This window comes from Tamandua tetradactyla, chromosome 5, assembly GCF_023851605.1.
Source record: "Tamandua tetradactyla isolate mTamTet1 chromosome 5, mTamTet1.pri, whole genome shotgun sequence".
Lineage (NCBI taxonomy): Eukaryota > Metazoa > Chordata > Mammalia > Pilosa > Myrmecophagidae > Tamandua > Tamandua tetradactyla.
Window position 1 is genome coordinate 184,438,091 of NC_135331.1, and position 23,900 is coordinate 184,461,990.

Consider the following 23,900-nt stretch of genomic DNA (forward strand, 5'->3'; position numbering starts at 1 on the left):
ATGCATTAAAGTCTACTGTTAAGATAGAACTGTCAATTTCTCCCTTCAAATCTGTTAGTAGTTGCATTATACATTTTTTGGTTCTGCTATTTGGTGTACACATATTTATAATTGTTACATCTTCCTATTAAATTGTCACTTTATCAGTATCCAAAGTCCATTTTTGTCCCCCATAACTGTTTTTGACTTAAAGTCTATTTTCTCGGGTATCAGTATATGCATCCCAGCTCTCTTTTACTTACTACTTGCATGTCATTCATTGTTTCCATCCTTTCACCCTCCACCTACTTGTATTTTTGAATTTAAAATGACTCTTTTGCAGACAGTATATAGTTGGGTCATGCATGTTTATCTATTCTGCCAATCTATGCCTTTCGACTGGAGAGTTAAATTACTGACATTTGAAGTCGCTATTGAAAATACAGGATTTTCTTCTGATATTTAACCTTTGTAAGTCATGCCTTTTTTCCCCCCTTTACTTCCATTAATGCTTATTTTTACATTTATTTTACTTTTTGTGTTTTACCATATTTAGTGTTCTCATTTCTATCTGGATATATTTGCCATCTATTTTCTTTGTGGTTACTGTAGGATTAAACTTCAACATCCTAAATAATAAACAATCAAGCTTGACTTGATACCAAATTAACTTCAATAGAATGCACATATGCTTTTCTTATGTCCCTCTGTCTACCCACCATTTTTTTGCTTGTCATCACTTATTTCTTTGTACATTGTATGTCCAAAAGCATAGATTTATCATTACTTTTTATACATGTACATTTTATCCTAGCAGATGTAGGAAGTAGGAAGCGGAGTTACATACAAACAACATATTACCATGATCCTAGGATTTATAATTACACAAAGCGTTACCTTTACTGCAGGCCTTTATCCCTTTATGCCATTTTGAACTACTGTCTAATGTCCTCTACTTTCAGTCTGAAGAACTCCATTTAGCATTGCTGTTATGTCCAGTGGTGATGACCTCCTTCAGCTTATGTTTATCAGAGAATGTGTTAATTTTTTTTTTTTTTTTTTTTTTTTTTTGCAAGGGCAGGCACTGGGAATCAAACCTGGGTCTCCAGCATGGCAGGTGATAACTGCCTGTTGAGCCACCATGGCCCACCCTCTCTTTCACTTTTGAAAGAAAGTCTCACTGAACATAAAGTTCTTGACTGACAGTCATTTTCTTTCAACACTTTAAGTATTTCAACAAACTACCTTTTCGCCTTCATGGTTTTTGGTGATAATTCAGCAATCAGTCTAATTGGACTCCCTTGTACATAACACATTGCATTTCTTTTGCAGTTTTCAGAACTCTGTCTTGTCTTTTTATTTGATAGTGTGGTCAGTATATGACAGCGTATTTTTCTTCATGTTTATCTTGCTTGGTATTCTTCAGGATCTTGGATGTATACATTTGGGGATTTTTGCTGTTTGGTAAATTCTTTGTCATTATTCCTTCTTCCTCTTTCTCTCTTTTCCTACTTCTGGAGCTCCCATAACGCATATATCAGTGTGCTTGATGGTGTCTCAGAGGAGTTTTAGGCTATTTTCCTTTTTCTTTCTGCTCCTCAACCAGACCCACTTCAAGTATCTTTTCTTCAAGTTCACTGATTCTTTCTTCTACCAGCTCCAATTTGCATTTGAATTTTTCATTTCACTTGTCTTGATCTTCAAATCCTGTAGCTCTGTTCAGTTCCTTTAAAATATTCTATGCCTTTAAAAAGATTCTTATATTGTTCATGTTTTCTTGTCTTCCTGATACTCTTTTGTTCTTTCTCTGTGTTTACCTTCATCTCTTTGAGCATTTTTAAGATCATTTTTTAAAGGATTTGTTTGGTATGTCCACATTCTCATCTTCTTCACTGGTGTTTTCTGCATTTTTAGTCTTTTCTGCTGGATGGACCATCATTTCCTTATTCATCCGTTGTGTGCTCTTTTGTTGCATACTGTACATTTTAATATTTAAAATGTTAACTCTGGGTTTTATTACCTGAGATGTCTTTTTCTTGATTTTATATTTAGCTGGCGATAAGTCAGATTCTCTAGGGCTTCAGCCCTCCTTCCAGGGGGCGCCCAAGAAAAATGCAGTGGGCAGGGTCTCCCCTGTCTTTCTGGGCCTGTGTCTTGTCCCGGGACTTTGCTGGCTGGTTGTTTCAGGGTCTCCCTGTTTATAAGAGTTTGACTGTCCACTCTGTTTCCCAGCAGCACACCTCCCTCTCCAAAGTGTTTGAAGCCAAGAGATCTTTTCTCCGGACTGTTCACCTCTACATTTTTCTACATCCTTTTGTTATCTCAAGCTGACATTGCCTGGGAGGCAATTTCTACTAGTATGGCACAACAGAGAGAATTTTCCTAAGTCAGTCTTCTTCAGCCAAAACAGGGCCTGTGATCCACCAAGGGGACACAGGCTGGCCCCAAAACGCTCTGGGTAGGGAGCTAAGATTTCCTGACCTGCCCAACAAATGAAGCTTTCCAGCTAACTATAAGCTGAAGCTCTCCAGCTAATTGTAATCTGCAGCTCTCCAATTAACTATAACCTGCAGCTCTCCAGTTCACTGTAACCTGCAGTTCTCCAGCTAACTGTAACCTGCAGCTCTCCAGCTAACTGTAACCTGTGGCCCTGAAGAGGTACAGCATCTTTAAGTCTCCACTACACCACCCTGTCCAGGGTACATTGAAACAATAGCTGCCCTCAGAACTGGGCCCCAGTGATCTGAATTCACCAATCTAAGGCCATGGTCAGTGATCAGCTGAGCCCATCCCATCATTGCAGATGAGGATTTTTGTGTCCTTTTCTGTCACCAGCAGCTACCCTGAGACTGGACTCCATGAGAGCATGCCATGAGAGTGGGAAGTGGGCACTGGTTGCTGCCCTGCAGAGAGTAATTTATTCACCTTTACTGTTAGTTTATGAACCTCTTCTTTCCACTCTTCCCTGGAGGTTATACAGTGTTCATCTGGTCTCCATTGTTGCAAAGTTGTTGCTTCAGACAGTTCTCACCTGTTAATGGTTTTTTGGTGGGAGGAGTGAGTCTTGGAGCTCACTGCGCTGCCATATTCCCACAGTTCCCCAGGGTGTTTCAGTTAAAGTAATTCTATAACAAATAATTATACCTCGTTAGGCAAATCCCCACCTTATTCTTTTTTTTAATTAAAATTTATTTTTTTACTCTTTAATCTTTGACTTTTACATTTCAAAAATACATTTTTAATGTCAATTTATCATAGTACCACTCTAAAATATTGAGATTTTTAATTGGCATTCTGTATGTTAATTTAAAGGGAAGTGCTATCTTAAAAGGTCATTTGAATAATACATTTTCTAAATAGTCATTGCTTGTGTTTAGAAACTATATTGACTTTTTGTAAGTAGATTTTCTATCTGAAAGTCTTGCTAAACTAACAAGAGTTAAGGGGAGGTTTAGAATTTCTATTTGGTGAGGTTGTGTTTATTGGTTTTCTTTCTCTTGGGAATTACAAAATTACCTAAAATTGAGAGTGTTGATGGACTTTGACTTTGGACATTATACATGATGCCTAATGAATGGAGGTGGCTGCAGGATGTACTGACTGAGAAGTAGATTGGTAAACGATGGTGTATATGTGATTGAACATTGTGCTGCTACCTAAAGAAATGAAGTTGTGAGGCACGCAGCACTGTGAATGACCCTGTGGGATGTTTGGTGAGGCAAAATAAGAGAGAAACAAAAGAGCAATTATTGTATGGTCTCCTTTAGAACACGTTATAAGAAAACAGGGGCCTAGACTGTAAGCTCTTATAGCAGTCACATTTAGTCCAGGGTGCTAATTATTATTTCTGGATTTTGAGAGGCTGTTTTATATATGTATAATCTGGTATTTAGAGGTAAGAATGAAGCCGACCAGGTCGGGATTAAGGTAATTCAGAACACAGGGGGAAGGAAGATGTTGTCTATATTTTGGAACCTCATCTACTCTTTGAGACCAATAGTAGAAAAGTTCATTTTGTCCAGAACCTAAAGTTTCTGTAGTACATAATCTAAGTCAACCTGTCTGGATAGCTCATTTAAACAATTCAAACACAGGGTACCCAGAATAAGAACGAGAACCTTTAATCCTGTATAGACTAATGTAATGCCTGGATACATCCCAGAATATATTAAGCAGATAATCAAAAAGTATTGCAAAGTCCCTTGAGAGATGGGAGAAAAAATATGGAACTATTAGACTTTACCACCATGGAAATCCCTGATACTCTGTCAAACATTGGGGACACCTAAATAAATAGGCCAAGCCCTTGATTTTGAGGCTTGCTCTCGTGAAGCTTATGTATGTAGCAGAGAAGCTTAGCCTACCTGTAGGTATGCCTAAGAGTTATTTCTGTGGGATCACTTTTGTTGCTCAGATGTTGCTTCACTCTCTCTAAGCCCAACCCTGCAAGTGAAATCATTGCCCTCCTCCCTACATGGGACATGACATCCAGGGGTGAAAGTCTCCCTGGTGACATGGGAGATGACGCTCAGGGAAGATCTGGCACTGGCACCATGGAATCAACATGCTATCTTGACCAAAAGGGGTGAAAGAAGTACAACAAATAAGATATCAGTGGCTGAGAAAGTTCAAATAGAGTCAAGAGGGTACTTGGGGGTCGCTCTTAAGCAAGCTTCAGTTGGACATTGCTACCTATCATAGCTTGCCAAACCCCAACCAAAACCATTCCAGCCAATCCTAGGACAATATATAAAATTCTACAAAGGCTCCATGAACTAGAGTAACTTTCCAGAAACCTACAACATAGAGATGGGTCCCTGGACCATGGAAGTCCTGGAACCTAGAGGGTCCAGCTTCTCTAGAATATCAACTATTTCCATCCTCCTATCCCTTATTATTGACAGCCCCTTCCAACATGAAAAAGTTAGAATGACCATAGCCCAAATACCCCTAAAGAGTGGGAGGAAGATCAAAGGTGATGGCGGAGTTATACAGAGAAGGTCAGGTTTAACAAATGAGTATGGTTGTTGAATCATTATATTGATGTTTCTTTTATCTTCAGTATCTTAGAGCAGCTAGAAGTAAAAACCTAAAATTATGGAATTGTAACCCATACCAAACTCTGAAATCTGTTCGTACAACTAATTGTTGGGCTGTGCTTTGAAGTGTATTGCCTTTTTGTATATATGTTATTTTTCACAAAAAAGAAAAATGTAGATTTTGATGACAAACAAATATTCCTTCTAGTCTCCAATGTTCCGGAACAGCTAGAAGGAGAATTCTGAGATGATGGAATGATAGCTCATGACAAACTCTGTGATCTGTCCTGTAACTACTTGTTAAAGAGGGCTTTGAAAATTATTTCTTTTTTCTTTCTTTGCTTTGTATATATGTTATGTTACACAATTACAAAATCAAAAAAACAATTTAAAAGTCTTACTAAACTATCTTTGTCACAGTATTTTGTTTGTAGGTAAACTTAAAATTTGCATAGAGACAATACAACTGGAAATAGAAGAGTTTGATTCGCCCTCTTCGATTCTTACACATTTTCCTCATTGGTTACAACGTTGAAAAGTAGGAAAGCCTTTTTTACTGTTTTCCTGATTTTACAGCAAAGTTCATTACGGTAGAACAGTTTTCAGCTTCAGAAATTCTGTTGTTATTTTGTTTGCTAAGAAATTTATAATGAATGAATGCTAGATTTATTGAACGCTTTTTCTTTATTGATTGAGAAGGCTTAAATTTTTCTTGTAAGCTATTATTCAGTTGATATCCCTGATAAATTTTTTGAGGTTAATAGTGTTTGCATTACTGAGATCAGGGCTTTATGGAGAGCTGGACTCACTAGATTTTATTTAGAATTTTTGCATTTATAATTAAATATCTTTTGCTGTTCTGTTAATCATGACTGGGTTACCATCTATAAGGACATTTAAGAGCATTTCCTGCTTAGTTTGTTATCTGAAGCCATTTGCCCAAGATACAAGTATTTGTTACTGACAGTTTGGGATGACCAAATGCGAAAGTACCTTAAGTCATTTTAGGGAACAAAATACTGGCTATGAATTGAATTTTGATAACGATTATTGGTTCATTCAAATTTTGGATGTTTTGGGTCATTACAAATTTATTTTAGAAATTCCCTATTCAATCTAAATTCTGAACTTTTGGCATGAAGTTGGGTACAATATTGACCAATGAGTTAAAAATTTCCATTTATCTATAGTTAAGAGCTTTTGCCCTTTTACATCCTGATATTCATCTGCAATCTCTGTTCTTCTCTCTCTCTTTCTCTCTCTCTCCCCTCTCTCTCCAACCCTTTCTCTTTCTTTTTCTCCTTTTTCTCCCCCTGTGGCCAATCCTGCCATAAGTTTGTACATTTCATTAATCTTTCAAACAATACAAACAGTAACATTGGCCAGCTTATGTATCATTTTGTTATTAGGGTTGTTAAAATCCATCAATATTCTTGAATTTTTTGTTAATTCCTCCACATAATTCCTGTTCTAATTTTATTTTATTTCAAGGCACCCTTATAATAAATACATACTATTATATAAATGCATATATGTGATCATGTCATGCATATTGGTTTTGTGCTGTTTATTTAGTCATAATGTTTATTTTCCTTTAATGTTTGGATCCTCTCCTTGTCACCCCTCCCAGGAACCATTTTATCAGCCTGCTCTGTATCATTCCACATTTCCTTCATGTTCTGGAACCATCTTCAAATTTGTACACATATTGTGGCAAAAAGCACGAACTGCCCAACAAAATCCATTCTCCCTTCTTGCTCCCATCCAGAGTTCACCAGGATGAGTGTGCCAGGAAGCAAAGTGCCCCCAGCTCCGGGAAGTGGGAGTGGTGGGCGCTACTGCCACATCTCCTCTCGCTTCCTCGCCCCGCTGCTGCCCGCGGCCCCGCACAGCCAGCGCAGTAACCGGGGCGGAAGGCGGCAGCGCCTCGGAAAGGGCACACAGTCTCCCCAACGCCAGCACCATTGGGGTGGCCATCTTCATACGCGTCTTTTTTGTCACATGATCTCGAAATTTTGGTTTGTAATTTGTGGTGGTTGCTGTTTTTGCTTATTGGGTTTTGCTCTCTTTCTTTCTTTTCGTTGGTTTGCGCTCACGTGTTTCCTTGCTTGGGTGCCGTCTCCTTCTGGGCCTCCATCCAGCTTCTCCTTGTGTGACTCGAGCCCCCTGTCCGCAGTCTTACCGGGGACATTCAGACCCGGCCACCCACCCAGCAGGGGACGGTCCTGCAGCGGAGGCTGAGACTCCCTCCTCCTTCCTCCTGGAGCTCCCAGTTTCACATAAACTCTAGTTCCCCCAGAACTCAGCAGCAACTGCTGTCCAGCCTCTTTTCCTGAGCGAGGCTCCACGTCAGCCCCTGGTTAAGCTGTGCCTCATGCCAGCACTGTGCGGTGCTCGGCCGGCGAGCCCGGGTGCTGGTCTGATGCTGGGCAGGCAGGTGCAGGATTCCTGCGGCCCGGCTGTGGCCCGCTGCACCGGTTTCCCACTCGGTTTTTAGCCATCTCATGTCTCCCCTGGCTTTACATGTGGCTACATATTTTATCTATTGTTTATCTATATTTTATCTATTGTTCTAAGGATTTGTAGAAAAGAAGAGACATCAAAGCTGGAATACAGAGTGTAATTTTCTCTGGAAGTCCATTGTGAGACTTTTAAGACAGATTCCTTATCTCCACCATGTAACCACCAAATCAGAATCTGGGGGTGGGGGGAGACTCATACCAAATATTTTGTTACCCCAATAGGAGATTATAATGCATACCCTGATTTAAATGCTTGATGTATAATATGACTCTACCTTTATTCAAAGAAGAGTATACTACAGTAATTTAAATCCTGTAGGATTAATACAGAATACATTAGGTTCTCATTTAAGTAGGGTAAATAGTTTCATTATGTTTATGCTCTTGCAATAGAAATTCAGTGAAACCCCTGAAGAGGTCCTCTAGTTAACAGAAGACATGTTGGCCTATTTTTTATAGATTTGTACAAGTCAAAAACCTAACAGACTTTTCTTAAAATTGATTTCTTGTTAGTAAGGAATTAACTGAAACGTGACTGTTCTGATCTGCCTGAGACGACATCGCCATCTCTCACAGGGTCACTGAAAGCCACTTTGCCTGTTGGTTAAAGTGCTGACATTCACATTGAGCGACACAGACCTGAATTTTTACTGTTTGCTTGAAGGAAAAAAGAAGAAATCCAATGCATAAAATTTCAAAGCACCATTAGAATTCTAGCACACGACTAAGATTATTGTCACTTTAAATGGGAAAATAAGAAAAATGACTAGTGAAATATCTTGATGCAGCATGGAAGTTTCAATTTCTAAAACAATAATAGAACTAGGTTTTAAATAGTAATTTTGATGATTAGATTTCATTGAAATCTTTTTATACAAATGCTTATTTACCAATTAAAAATTTACCATTAATTTTACTTTATCATTAAATTTTAATTTATCACTAAAAATTACAGAGAAAAAATGGTGTGATGATATAAATATTCAATGTTAATAAATTAAGGATTTACTTGAATCAGAGAGAGAATATTTGGAAGGATGGAAAATAGAGGAGATTCTTCACTAGACATTTCCAAGGATGGAAGACCAAAATAAATGCAAATGTTTTCAGTGGAAACTTGAGCTATCATTCATTTGTGTACATTTTTCACATGCATTTCTTCTGGGGGATAAAAAATTTTATGAACTTATATTCCCTAATAAAAATGTGGAATGTGGAATATTCTGATCTCTTCCTCATTTTTTGATATTTCTTACTTATCTTGGCAAAGGAATTAAAACATCATCCTGTGATTAAATTACTTAATGGACTGAACCATTTCAAATTAGATTTTTTTTGGATTTTTTCAAATATCCACGTAAATACAAAATCAGATCATGTTAAAAAAATCTAGCACGTACTTAAAATTCATTAGCATTTAAGTAAATCTGAATAATCCATTATTTTTCACAATTTATTCAACCTTTGAATGATGAAATGTAGCAATATTTATCTGCTTTTTGGACATGTAGCATAACATGTTCTAATTCTTTTGCAAAGCAAAATAATCCAATTTACATATTATGCCAAATAACATAAAAGTGGGTATGTTACCAAAAATATCTGGCATGTATTAAAAGAAACTACCACCATAGGAATAATTAAGATGAAGGTTTTGGCATGATAATAAATTTTTTTAATGAAAAACAAATGTTTTAGATTTTGACCCCATGTTGCTTTAAATACAATTTTTTAAAAATCAAGAGTATATAAAAGCTTAGGAGAAAGAAAAAATCATGTTGTACCCTTATGTTTCATTAAATAACAATTTTGCTTAATTTAAAATTAATTGCAAAGTCAGAAAAATATGACTCGAGGGCATGGTTTTTACACATTGCTACACTGCCTAATGGTGTCTCCATCCATCCCTCATTCCTCTGACTGATTCTTCTGGCAGCTATCCCCTCCCGCTGTTTTCCCATATCTCCGCCAACTTCAGCACAGGCATATATAAATTCAACAGAAGTCTTTTACTTTTTAATGAAAAAAGGACAATAAATTGGGATTTTTTTTTTTTTTTTTTTTTTTTACCATTAGATCCCCTTGCATTGTTCAATAGTTCATCCAAAGCTCTTCCAGGTAAATGAAGAAACAGGCCCTATTTCTAGCATTCAATATAGCCGCCATATTTATGGTTTCTATGGTTTCAATGATTCACTAATATTGCTACAATGGAAAATTCACAATGCTAATTTTGACAATAAGAAATAGTAGATGGCGGTGACACCATGTCACACACACAGAAATTACTTGGCTTACATAAAAATGAAATGTGCTACATTGGACCTTAGTATATTTACTTATATTTCAGGGAACACAACTTTATACATATCAGAATCCACATTACTTCAAGTCCTTTATAATGGAAGGCCAGAGTGCAATAAGGCACATTAGAAAGAACAAGCACTAAAAAGTGCTTGTTTTAAATATGAGTTCTAATGATGACTCTGCCACAAATTACAATAACTGAAAAGTTTCTTGATTTTCCAGTTTGTATTTATAAAATGAAGTGATTGAACTACAGTTTATCTCACTTCTAAGTGTAAAATCTATTTCGGATTCTATTACATCTGAATTTACAGAATAGCAGGGTATCACTATGGAATTTTAAGTGTTTCATTTTATCATAAATCTGTGGTTTCTCTGACTAATCCTGAAGTTCTCCTTGAGGAATTTATAAAATACAGATTCCCTTGTTCTGCTATCAGAATAGAATACGCATTTCTAAAAGCTTTTTTCAGCATTTCTGACACAGCTCTCTTTCCTTTGTTGTTTCATAGTACAATTTAGGATTTGAAGTCCCTTTATCACTACTGAAAAACATATCGGAGTATATGAAAACCATAGTTTTAAAAACCTGAGAAAGAAATGATACATTACTTTGTTGCAAATAACTGAGTATGCAATAGGTAGGTCAATGCAGTTGTACATTTCATTTTACAATATTACCTTTTTCCTTTAGGGAAGCTGGAACCTTCACTTCTTTTCCCTTAATAGGCTCTGCAAAGAAACACTGAACATTATTTGAAGGCAAGATAAAAAGATATGAGTCAGTATGCTGTCATCAAGATGAACTTGGGAAGAGATAGCATATGCTTTATTTTTAAAAAATGATTTATTATATAGAGACAAAGTAACAACAGTATAGAATACAAAACCCATCATCTGACAATTTTTATTCAGCATGAATTTAAATTGTTGAAAAAGTTACTATCTACTTGTCCATTTAAGAGGATGGGCATTTGGATGGATGTGAATTTATTTTAACTCTAATTTTTTACCTCTAATAATCAAAAATATATTTGATTTCAGCATCTAAAAGTCTCCCCAGGTTGTTATAATCAGCACTAACTCAATTTATTTGTTTGCTATATTTATTTTTAAAAAATCAGATGGAAAGCCCTGCATAATCATGCTAAATGAAGTGTTTTAGACATCAGGTTCAATCAAATGAATATCAAGAATGACTAAAATTTTAAAAAATGAGGCAATTTCATCTATGAACTCTCAAAATTTTAAAATTGTGGTCCCTAGTTAGTCAAATAGAACTTCATTTACCAGCTTCTGTGCAGTTGTGATTCTGGTCATACAGGCCCCAGACACTTATATGCAATGCCTTGGACATCATTAGTCCTCAACAGCCTATTAAAAAATAAAACCGCTCCTTGTCTCCTCTGCAACATTAAAGCCCAGTATCCACTTCACTGATGAAAATGAGTTTTAATGCAGTGGGAAATGAAGGAAAGAAAGCAATCTCTCCTTCTCACCAGTTTTTTTCCATTTCCAAATTACTTTATTGAATGGAAATGCAGAGAATACGATAGTGGCACTTGTACATGGAGATGTCACTTCAGTGCCACACATAAAACTGAGTCTGGAAAAAATAACTGAGTCTGGGTGGCTCATTCTTTGTCAAGAATGGATTTAGAGTTTCTATTAAAATGGGGTTTCTACCTCAGACTTTCCTCTTGCTGGATAAACTACAGCCTTAAACATCCATCTGCATGCAGATTTTCTTTTTAAAGATGGGTTTTGCAGCAAAGACATGTCAGCATTGTTATTTATAGTGTTAAGTATAAATAGGGCAGAGTTTTTTTTTTTTTTTTATTCTTCAGCATGTGAAAATGAAATCAAGAGCCATAGATTGAACATTAAACACTAGGAAGCTTCATTAGCTTTTTTTCAAGCTAATGGGGGTCATTTACTGCTTCTGCACTTTGTGGCTAAACCAAAAGAATTAATGTGCTGTGAAATGAGGGGTGGTGATGGGGACAGATTCCCAGAGGGTTGGGAGAGTGCAATGCCTCAAGTCTCAGAATTCGAGATTCAGCATGTTGACTTAAATATGTTTGTGTGAGATCAAAGTAGTCAGAAAATATAGGATCTAGCTGTACCCAGCACTGCTTTTATTTTAGTGCAGAAGAGAAAGAAGTGGTGAAATTACAGATACACTTCTTTGGGGAATTTAAAAGCCATAAACCCAGCACCTTAAACTTTGGAGAAGTTCCCAGAAAACAGAAGTGATTTTTATTGTTTTATTTACAGGTTTGCTAACGGAAACATGCCTTTTGCTTGTATCACTTGCACTGCAGCTCATTTTCTGCAGCTCATTTCCTCTGTCCTTTTTGATCTCATGGGGTTTTGACCTGATAGAGGAAGTCTTCAGGTTGGTCTGGGTAGTCCCTAACTCAAGGAAGTGAGTGGGATAATAAATCTGACAAAATAATAGAATGTGTGATATGAAAATCCTGCACATATATTATAGGAAAAGGGCACTATTAAATAAGTGATTTGGGTCAGCCTTTAAGATTCTTATCCATTCTTCTGTCTCCTTTTTTAGGAGTATAACATAGGGGATCACTTTTTACAAATATAGGAGGTTCTTTGCATTTATCTAAGAGAACCTACAGGTAGGCATAAGATTCTTGATTACCAGGGCCTAGGAAGTTTTTAATGGTGCTAGGATATAAACTAGAACTTCTGTGAAAATAAACTGGGCAGGGGGACAGTGCTATAGGAAAATTTCATAAAAGAACAGGAATATGGTCTCAGGTTTTCCATTCCCTTCATGATGCCCATAGAGACAAGACAGAAGTGGCATGCGACGATAGAGTACAACACTGTTGGGTGCTAGTTCCAGAGTCTGCAGACAACCCACTCCATCTATAGCTGTAGTGTTGGCTTGATAGGTGGGAAGGCAAAGGAAAAGTATGCTGAAGACAAATAAAATTGAGGGAATTGTCAGGTTCACAGTCATGAGCATGAGAACATGAAGCTAATTAGATGGTTTATTGGGATTACAGAGCAAGGTAAGCTCTGCTGAAAATCCTCTGGCATTAGATCTAAGCATACACAGTTTGGGTCACAAAACTAGACAATACTTCTGAGGGCCCATGATACTGCTCCCAAAACAGAGCAACCCAAAGTTGCTGATATTGCATTCTCCAAGGGGGAGAAATCAATCTCTTTGTTGCAGTGTTTGGGTTTGGTGTGCAGTTCCTTGATCCCTATGGGTGAAACTTCCACCCTCAGATAGGTCAGATCAGCTGTGCAAAACAACTGGCCATGGAATAGAGATGGGTCTACAAGGAATACAAACAATAATGGAGGTGAATAGCAGAGTATTCTGATTCCTGAGTAGTCAAATGGGATATTCCCCTTTGGATGGAAGACAGGGCTTAAGTAAATCCAGGCAGGCCAATAGCTGAACCAGCAGCTTAAGTCAGCAAGGCTTGTTTTTTCCCTGCTCCTCCTATTTGGAACAATCATGCTTTTGGCTCTCTGCATCTCCTTAATTTAGACACAAATTTAATGATGTTTCCCCAAATGCCTAATTTACTCCTGGTTATTACTTATTCCAGGTAAATGTGACCCCAAATGATTTCTGTGTAATAAAGCTGTTTTTAGAATTGTAGCAAGCTGCTTCAGCATGGGTTCGGATGGGAGCATGCAGGTGGAGTCTGTGAAAGACCAACCAATGTAGGCAATTCTTAGGTGCTTAATAGAAATAACTTGCAAAACACAATGACTCTAACCTAATATGTGCCTTTTAAGCAACTGAAATTGCTGCATTCAGATTCTGCCACAGCATGGTGGCAGGCTCCAAAGAGATTCCAGAATCAGTAACACTGCAGAGGCTTTAAAAAATCTATAAAATTTTATAAATAGTATTTTAATTTTTTCTCTTTGATTTTTAGTAATGATTAGTTATGTTCATAACATAGAGCATAACTGAATTCTTATAAAACATTATCCCTTATATGCAACAAAGATATTTTTGGCATTAAGGCAGCTTGAAAAAAAGGATATTATAAATTGTCCAAAATCAATAATTATATAGAATAAACCTTTATATACATGATTTTCCAGTTATTATAGAGACATCTTGTAAATAGATGGAAGTCTTAATAGAGAGAAAAGTGGTCACTAGGAAATTGGCCTGCCACTGTACATTAATAATAATAACTACACTAGCAGTATATAAGAGCCCTACTTCATCAGTGGGGTCAGTGTGGACTGAAATTCCCCATGTACTCTTTCCCAGGACATATTACAACTCCCCTTTCCAACTAGTATAGACTTTGGCACAAGCAAAGTCTTTAAGTCTTCATTGTCTGAAGGGTAGCTTTGGGGGTAAGCCCCAATGTTTGTTTTAGCTGCTTTTATAGTAAGCAATAATATATGGTTTGAATATTGCTGTGACATTATGTGCAGACTAATATGTATGTATTGCAAGCTACAATACTTACTGCTCATTAACAAAATATATTGCTGGAAGGAGTGAAGGCTTAGATTTAGCAAATTGTGAATTTCAGATAATATATAAAAGGGGATTTTCATGGCAGTTTGTGTCAAAGCCTCATTTTATTTGCATATAATCAAGGACACTTTTTTTTAATTTGTCAGATAAAATGGAAAGGAATTCTTTTCCAAAGAATAATCACTGGAAAAAAAAGACAACTCCTCTGTGGGAATTAAGTGGAGTCACCCCCTTAGCAAAAGACTCAAACTCTTTTTTCCATATTGCATATCCGATGTATTTGTGTCAAAAATATCTTCCAAACTCATGTTGATGAGCTCCACACACACAAGTGCTCTGAAGAACAGACGTACAAGTACCCTATTCTAAACAACAGGCAGCTTCAGTGTTAAAATGAATAAGTGGATCTTAAAGTCAGACAGAGCTGACTTTGACTCTTGCCTTCACTCCTTAACTGGAGCGACAGTGAATACTTACGGTATCTGTATCTCGGCTTCATCACTTTTTATTGTGGTAGCAAATGCACTGTGCTGGCACAAAATGTGTCAAGTCCATATCACTAAGCCTGGCAAAGAGCAGATGTCCTACGCCTGGTCTTCTCCCACTTCACTGCGCACCCCTCTGCCTACCTATCTCCTGCTGCTTCCTGCTGGAATTGAATCCAACTTCTAAACGAAAGCCTTCCCTGGCGTCCCAAACTTGATTAGTTTTTCCTGTTATACCCTCTCATAGTGCCCTGTGTATCTCCTCTACAGTTCTAATCATTTTAATTCATTATGTAATTAATCCTGTAAATTCCAAGAGGGCGTAGACTGTGCCCTTCTCATATCCCCAGTGTCCAGTGAGTTATCTATACTGATGAATGCATATTAGGTGCACAATTATTATTGAATGTGATACTGGTCAGGCCACATAAAATTAAGGTGAATAACACTAGGGCTTCGTGCTTCACGTTCTTTTATTTTTGGTAGATGGCATTTTGATGAATTAATAAAAGATAACATATGCATATATGTATCGCATGTAGAAATTCCACAGACTAGATTATAAATGTTGTAAGTGTCTGAATTCAGAAGAGAGGAGACTCGGTGAAGTTTGAAGTACATAGAAGGGTTCATGGTTTAGGGGATGTTATTTATTTATTTATTTATTTTTTGGAAGGATGTCTGGGTTTTGGACGGACAGAGAAGAAAGGGCAGAGTCCACCTAAGAGACTGAAGTCATAAAATGAAACAAGAAGGCAGTTTCCACAGCAACAAGGAACCTGGCCTAAGGCAAACAGAACATGTCTAAGGGAATTGGAAAAAAAGAGCATTCAGAACTCCAATCCCAAGCCTCCTCCCTCCTCCCAGCTTCGCTGTCTTTGTTTCTTTAATGACTAGCAAATGCCCTCCAGATTATAAATGGATGGAAAGTTGATAACCTGAGGCATGGAGGAAAATCCCTTATGATAGCCTTTATTTCTCTTCAGTAATACTTTCTTTTAAATTCTTTAAGGCAAACCCTTGTTCTTTTCTTTCATTTCATTTGCAAAAAATTGTCATCAAAGCAATCATTTGTCACAGTGAACAAGGTGAAAAGATTTACAGGTAAATAAGCACATAGGTAGTCTCAAAAACATCATGATGTGATCTGTGCAAATGTAGCCCACAATTGTGCAAAGGAGACTCCTCTAATGTACTATGCACTCATTCAGATATGTTTGCTAGTAAATGCCTAAATGTATGTTGAATTGGTCCTATTACCTTTATCCTGCAGAACTGAAGAAGTCTTCCCGGATTTTTCTTTTCTAATTTCTGCAAGAGAAATCATGGGTAGTAAAGGTCATGAGAAATAATAGAGAACAAAGTGCGAATTTCTTCTCATGTTTTTTTTTCTTTTTCACTGAGGTTAAAGAAAGAGGGGGGTATTGCATTTATGTTCAAAATACAATTGTCTATTGGCATCTCTTTACACAAGGCATCAGAACTAAATATGCAGAACATAGAAAATAAGCCTACAGCTTATTATCACGAAAGGCAAACTTTGACATACACTTATAAGAAAGGTTTAAATAAAATGCAATCAGATTTGGAGAAAGAATTTATAACATAAATAGTTAATATTACTGTCTGCTTATGCTGTGTCAGGCAATGCTCTCCACTGTTTTGTCATTTAACCCTCACGACAACCCTAGGAAGTAGGGGTTTGTTATTATTCCTTCTTTTCACATAAAGGGATTAAATAACTATCCCAAGATGTGTGGCTCCTACCTAGGAGACCCGGGGTTTGAATAGATGTATCTTTGAACTCAGCCACAAAGATTTTGGTTCCCATAGCTGAATAATGGAATCAGAAAAGGCTTTTTATGCAGGTGGTACTGAGACAGGCTTTGAAAGATGAAAAGGACTTAGACCAACAGAAGTGGAGGGAAAAGAAGGACACATTTTAGAAGGAGAGAAGAGGGAATGAGGACTGGCTTTTGAAAGGTGAGTCAGCTTGCCTGCGTGAGTCACTGTAACCAGGAGACACCACTGGAAGGAAAGCATTGTGACTTGCAAGGGTAACCCAGAAAAGGCCATGCAGCTTCCTTCTGCTTCTCAAGGACACCTGTTATGGGGATGCCAGCTGGGAAGTCAGTTAGACCAATTGAGGTTGCCATGCTGCAGAGGCCACATAAAGGCAGATTCGTCAACCGCTCAAGCTGAGCTCCTAGCCCACAGCTAGCATTAACTGCCCCCACCTCACTGCACCATTTTGGGCATCCAGGGCTTTATGACTTCAGCTGCCTGTGCCCTGACATCTCACTGATGCCAATCACATGAAATTCCTAAACGAGCCTCGCCCACCTGATTTTTCTTGAACTACAGCCCCAATAAAAGACCAGTAAAGTAAAATCAGCTGTTGTTTTACACATACACGTTTTGGAGTAGTGTGTACACATAAATAGTAAATGGAACAGTCAGCTAATAAACAAACTATTACACATGTGGTAAATTCTCCAGTGGTGTTATGTAGGTAACAGAGAAAATATTATTTCTACTTTTCAAAATGGGGAAGGCTTTCACAGAGAAGATATCATTTGGGTTTAGGTGTGTAAGTTGAGTAGAATTTCACTGGTCAGGGAATGCTCATTTAGTTCTTTAATTGAATATTGGGTATAAATCAGGTAAAAGACCTGAGGGTGGCTCCTGGAGTTCTTGCTTGGTTTATAGTAGAGTAACTTGCTTTTAATTAAGATATGAAATGTAGCGCTTTTTGGAGGAAGAAATTATTTTGTTTTGAATGTATTTTGCTTGATGTACCAAGACATTAAAAAAGGAAATATCCAATAAGCATTTTGAAATAGAGGTGTACAGATTATATGCAAGTATTGCAGAAATAAAGCAACCTGTATTCTCATTTATAGAGAGACAATATCACCAGTAACACGTTTTGTTTGAATGCTCACAAAAAATATTGTTTGCTCTGTTTACACAGATTGACTTGACCTGGTGAATAAACTAAATCTACAAAGGCAAAGCAAGCCTAAAAGGTTAGATACTGTTTTTTATTAATAAACATAGTTTTCTTAATAACACATGCAAAGTGAAAAATAAAAAAGACTGATATCCTAGGTTATAACTTTTTATCTGCATATTTCAAATTCAATCTCCATATAATTCCCCTCTTTTGATACATCATTCTTATATTGGTAATAACCTTAAATTTATAAATTTTGATAAGCTATGGCCAGATATTTAAAAATAAATGATACATACTGTGATCAAAACAGCTGCACAAGTCAAGTTTTAAATAATGTACTAGATAGGAACTATTCTTCCGGGGAGAAAAAATGAACAACAGTAATAAGTTCAGGGAGTTTTTAATTAAGGTCATAAATATACCTAACCATGAAAAATAAATATGAAAGCAGTTTTTGCTATTTCCTCCAACATTGATCTGTAGAAGATAAAATATACATGTCTGTGAGATAAAATGTAAGAAATAACATTTCTTTCTATAAGAATAATAATGATAAAATACTCTACGAAACTAAAAAGAAAAAAACACTTAATAAACTGATCTTATCGCAGAAGAAATAAATGCTACAGTGTTTTCCCAGCACAAAGGTCAGATATTTTGAGCCCCAATCAATGAGTGCTCAAGTGTGTTTAAAGGAAATAAGCATAATTAATACTACCTTTGATCTGGATATTTTAAATTATTCACTGCTATGAATGATCAAATTCAATATCAGCTTATTCGTGACATTTTTTGAAGAAATTTGTAAATATCTTCAATATATTTCTTAAAATAATTGTGTAGGAAAATTTATATCTGGCTAGTGCATTCCCTAATTTCACGTATAGGGACAGTTTAATTGAACACCATAAGTACATGAACCCTTGAATAAGGCATGAGATTTTGTTGGTTTGTCCAGGATAGTGTGATGCCCTGATATATCCATAGAGTGATCTGAACAATGAATAAAGCATTTGCAAAGTCCTCTTAGGAAAAATGGGGAGAAAGGGGGGAAATTTAACTTCCCCATTTAGAGAATTTCTGATATTCTTTCAAGCAGTGGGGATAACCAAATCAATAGGCCAAGCCCTTAATCTTGGAGTTCTCCCCTATGAAACATATTCCTGAAAAGGACAGGCTAAGCCTACTAAAAATTAGGTCTAAGAGTCACCCCTAGAGAACCTCTTTTGTTGCTCAGATGTGGCCTCTCTCTCTAAGCCAGATCAGCATGTGAACTCACTGCCGTCCCCTCTATGTGGGACATGACTCCCAGAGGTGTAAACCTTCCTGGCAACATTGGACAGAAAACCAGGCACAAGCCAGGACCTGGCATCAATAGACTGAGAAGGCTTTTCTGACCAAATGGGGGAAGAGATAAATGAGACTAAATAAAGTTTCAGTGGCTGAGAGATTTCAAACAGAGTCAAGAGGTTATCCTGGAGGTTATTCTTATGCACTATATATGTATCCCTTTTTAGTCTCTGGTGAATTGGAGTGGTTAGAGGGAAGTACTTGAAACTGTTGAGCTGTGTTCCAGATTCTTGAAGACCATTGTATAAAAATATAACATTTACAGTGCGACTGTGTCACTGTGAGAACCTTGTGTCTGATGCTCCTTATATCCAGAGTATGGACAGACAAGTAAAAAGTATGGATAAAAATAAATAAGTAAATAATAGGGTGGACAAAGGGTAAAATAAATTGGGTAGATGGACACACTAGTGGTCAATGAGAGGGAGGGGAGAGGGGTATGGTATGTATGAGTTTTTTCTTTTCTCTTTATATTTCTTTTGCTGGAGTGATGCAAATATTCAAAAATGATCATGGTGATGAATACACAACTATGTGATGATTTTGTGAGCCATTGATTGTACACCATGTATGGAATGCTTTTATGTCAAGAATATATATTTGTATGTTAAGTTTTTACAATAAAAATATTTAAAAAAATAATCATGTAGGAGTATCCTGGCTTGATGTCAATGCCAAGAATGAATAGACTGAAAATAAAAAGGAATTTGGAAGGCTTAAGAGATTCTGGCAGAATCATCAAGTTCATCCTCCTAGCTGTATAGAGAACAAAACTCAAAATTCTTAACCTATCTCTCCAGTTAGCGCTACTGAAATGCTCAAATATATGTCATTTCAAAACTGAAAATTGTTCTGATTTACTTCTTTTGTAGATATGCTTGATGATTTGAGTTTTTTTTTTATAAGCATAATGAATAAATGAATAAGATCAATGTCCAGACTTTTTGGACTTCTCTTCTGATGGAAGCAAATATTTTAATGGGCTATATGGAACACTCTATCCTTAGTTTAATTATATCTGATAATTTCCTAGCATATAAATAATAATGGCCATCATGCATCACCAATAATTAAAATTTTCCCATAGCACTTCTATGTTGCTTCCTAAAGTTACACTGTTTTAATGTATCCTATATTAATACTTTACATGCATAGGCCATGATCTGACAGATAATTTTTGATAAAGAGAGAAATCTTAGAAAAGCTGTTTTAGAACAATCTCCTTTTTAAACTCAGAAAATATATAAATACATAAAATTATTCACAAGTTGTCTAAATAGTTTTAAATAATATGCTTGTACTTAACCATGAGAAAAAATAGAATGTATCGGTGTTTTATGTAATACTTATTTTGAATGAACACGAAAAGATGTAACCAGGGTTTAATTTTATTCAGGGCACTGTGCATTAACTTTGTAATTAAATACGAATTGGTGGGGAAGCTGTCTTTGACCTTCTCTTTGCCCTAATGATATATTTAATCGTTTTCCACTCTATGGGATAAAGTACTTAGTGCACATATATTCAACTTCTTACACTATAATATTTTCTAATACTTAAAATTCAATAATGTTCATAAGTCAGTGTCTTTTTTTTTTTACCTTGGAATTTTCATTGTATTTATTTCTTAGTGTTTGTATTTTATAAAAGAAAAAGATAATTTTTGAGAATAGTTTGACTAAATAATCTAAAAAGCCTAATTTTACATTTGCTTGACTGGCATATGGAGAGTATTGTCAGGACGTGGAGTCTATGATGGGGCATTACTCAAGGAGCTGTAAATAAGTTTCAGATGAGATTGTCCCTCAAAAGTCATACGACCAACGTATGGTGAGGAGAGTGAGGGAAGCCTAAAACACCTGCATTTGTTACACCTCATAAATTCACCCGTCAAGAGTTTCTTCCAATTACTCAAGCACTGTGGAGGCAAAGGCAAGCCAGGCAGTGTCAGCCTGTTAAAGCTGTGGCATAGATCATGACATAAAAGTGTAAAAAAACCAACATAAACAGAACTTGTTTAATGCGTTTGCAGTGATCTCCATGAGAGAAGTCTTGTCCAGTGGACTCAGTATTGCAGTTCTTTTGACAAGCTCTGCCCTATATAGCAGGAGATCTCCAAATTTTCTTAGTTGAGGAAGCTCTCCTAAACATCATCTAAGGTCCTTTTGCTTTGACTAAATTCTGATCAAAATGCATAATACTGATGCTGTAACCTGTGCAACTTGGCTGTATGGAGTAGAGTTTTCACACAACTATGATATGATGGTATGATGGTCTTCGTTACACATTAATAATCAGAATAAGAATTCTGGACTCTATCTCTGTCAACTGAAATTTAGTTCATCTGTGCCCATCTCCTTCCAAAAGATCAGGAATATGTGATGATTTTAAATAATAAAATTAGTGCTTCTTTACTTGAAAAGGAATTAGATGCATATGGTTTTAGCTTCTATTTCTATGTTTGAGAGCAAATGTGAACTAGGACTTCCTAATGAGAGAATGAACTATGGAGCCGTAAACCCACTACCCACGGAGATTTTGTTCCTCAAAGGAAGCTTTATTAGCCATGAAATTCTACTTATTTAATCACGACACATAACGATAGGGCTGATACTTTGTATGGCTAAACACTCTTAGATAAAATATTTTTCAATCCAAGCCTGCCTCCAGGGAGGGAGGTTTTATAGATGTGATAGCTAAAGCCAAAAGACATAAATAGCTTGCCTAATGTCGGTGGAAACTGAACCCAGACCATGCAAGTGGGACAGTAAGGCTCAGCCAGTGCACTACGCTCCTCTTATAAGGAGAAGGTAGGTCACCCAGTAGGCGGCAACATGGAAGCTCCCTAAAAGTGAGCAGTGAACATATATGCATCACCAAATCACATCAGGCTTCATTACTGCCAGCCTGACACAGGCTTCTAAACACCATTTCTGAAGCAGTACCATGTCCTCTGGCACATACTAGGAACTCAAGAACTATTAGTTGAATGAATCTAAAAATGTGCCAAATTTCCTGACGACCACATTTCATCAGGAAACTTACCTTCTGATCTTTACAGAGAAGCTTAATAATCATTTCGATCACCGTTCATGGTTAGTTATTTCCCAATTCCCTAAATCTAACATAGCTAAGGCGTTTAAATTTACAGAGAGTAGATTTAAACGAGTATCTGCAACTGCAATAGCTGACATTGGTACATTTAGCTCACCTTAGACTTTTTTGTCATACAAGTATTGACGTTCATGGGAGACTGGCAGAAGCTAGAGGAATGAAATTTGATAACCATGGTAAAAGAGGAGTTTTATAAACTAATTCATGATCCCCATACATAAGACAGTTTTATTTTCCTTATTCGTCTTACTTCTTACGACTGTCTATGGCTTAGAATAATCAGTGGACCCCCACTATATCCAAAGATACATATATATATATCCTCTCACTTCTGTTGAAGGCCCTCAAATTTCAGTTTTTACTAGCTTGGACTTGCACAGACCTGGAACATTATGTTCAAGATCTAAATAATGAGTTATGGGGATGAGTAAAGACAATATTGTAGAAAAAGTCAGTGCAGAGAAAGAGAAGATCAAATGTATCATTTGTTCTTAACTCTCAGCGTTTTTCTCAGAATCACCAGTTGAACTTTGGGCAATAACCTCATAATTGGGATTTGATATTTAAGGATTTTATTCACAAAAATTCAAATAAACGGTTTTTAAAAATTATTCTTTGAACGTTGCCTTTGAGATAGGCTGATGTAATAATTAAGTGAACATTTACTCCTCTACAAATAATGAATTTGCTAGTCACATAATCTCAAATTTGATGAATGACCCCAGCATTTGATAAAAATAACTGACCAAATTTTATTTCTAAAAGTTTCATTATGATTAATATCAAGGATTCATTTGAATGAAATAAAACAATTTTGATGGGTAATGTTTGAAAATTATGTACATTTCAAACCAATATTTACTTAGCATTTTAGTTTTCAATATATAAGACACTTCGGATGGGAAATTTTCAATGGTGAGTAATTTCAGACTCATATTTATATACTTATTTCAATTAGTTTTCCTGTAATAACCTCTAATCATCTATTTCTTTTAGATACTTTATATTTTATTTTTTAAATAATCTTCTTCATTACTCATATTCTGTATTATCTTTGTACTTCTTAATTTGAAATCCTCTTCTACTACAATTTAAGTGGGATCTCGGGAATCATTCTCATTATAATGTCAATTTTCAAACATGAAACTTATTTTATGAGTTGATACAAATAGAAAATTTGAAGAAATAAAACTGAATATAAGGAAAATGTTATGTTACAAGTATTAATACAATTAGCTATAATCTTATTCATGGTATGGAATCGCAAAAAGAGTACTTTAAAATATGATTAGTGGCCTAATAGTTTTTAGAGTGCCATCATGCACTTAAAACAAAATTTTTGCTTTAACAGTGCTTTACATTTTGTGTGGGATTTGAATTAAACTACCAAAAAAAAACAAAAAAGTGAATACAATTGCAGCAAACCAGAACCTGTTCTTCCTGTAGTGCCCACCAGGGGGCAGTGACACCCCCCCATGCGGAACAAGAGCCCCAGGCCTTTTAAAATGCTGTGACTTGGAAGGGAACCTCCATTTGTGTATTTTGAAAGATAAACTTGATCGACTGAAGGCGTATTTGTTGAGTGCCTCTTATGATCAGGGAGCTGGAAATACAAGGATGCCTGCGTGGAGTTCGATATCTGCAGAAGCACCC

At 36.4% G+C, this 23,900-nt stretch overlaps 1 protein-coding gene across 5 annotated transcripts in view; it reads right to left on the reverse strand.

The window, feature by feature from the left end:
• TRDN (triadin) overlaps positions 1 to 23,900 on the reverse strand; it is a 435,680-nt gene that overhangs the window by 93,613 nt on the left and 318,167 nt on the right. For all 5 annotated transcript variants that reach the window (XM_077162803.1, XM_077162800.1, XM_077162799.1 and 2 more), the window contains 2 exons: positions 16,085 to 16,135; positions 10,529 to 10,579 (listed from right to left, as the gene is read on the reverse strand). In XM_077162803.1, coding sequence (XP_077018918.1) covers positions 10,529 to 10,579; positions 16,085 to 16,135 — 102 coding nt within the window. The remainder of the gene's footprint in view (positions 1 to 10,528; positions 10,580 to 16,084; positions 16,136 to 23,900) is intronic.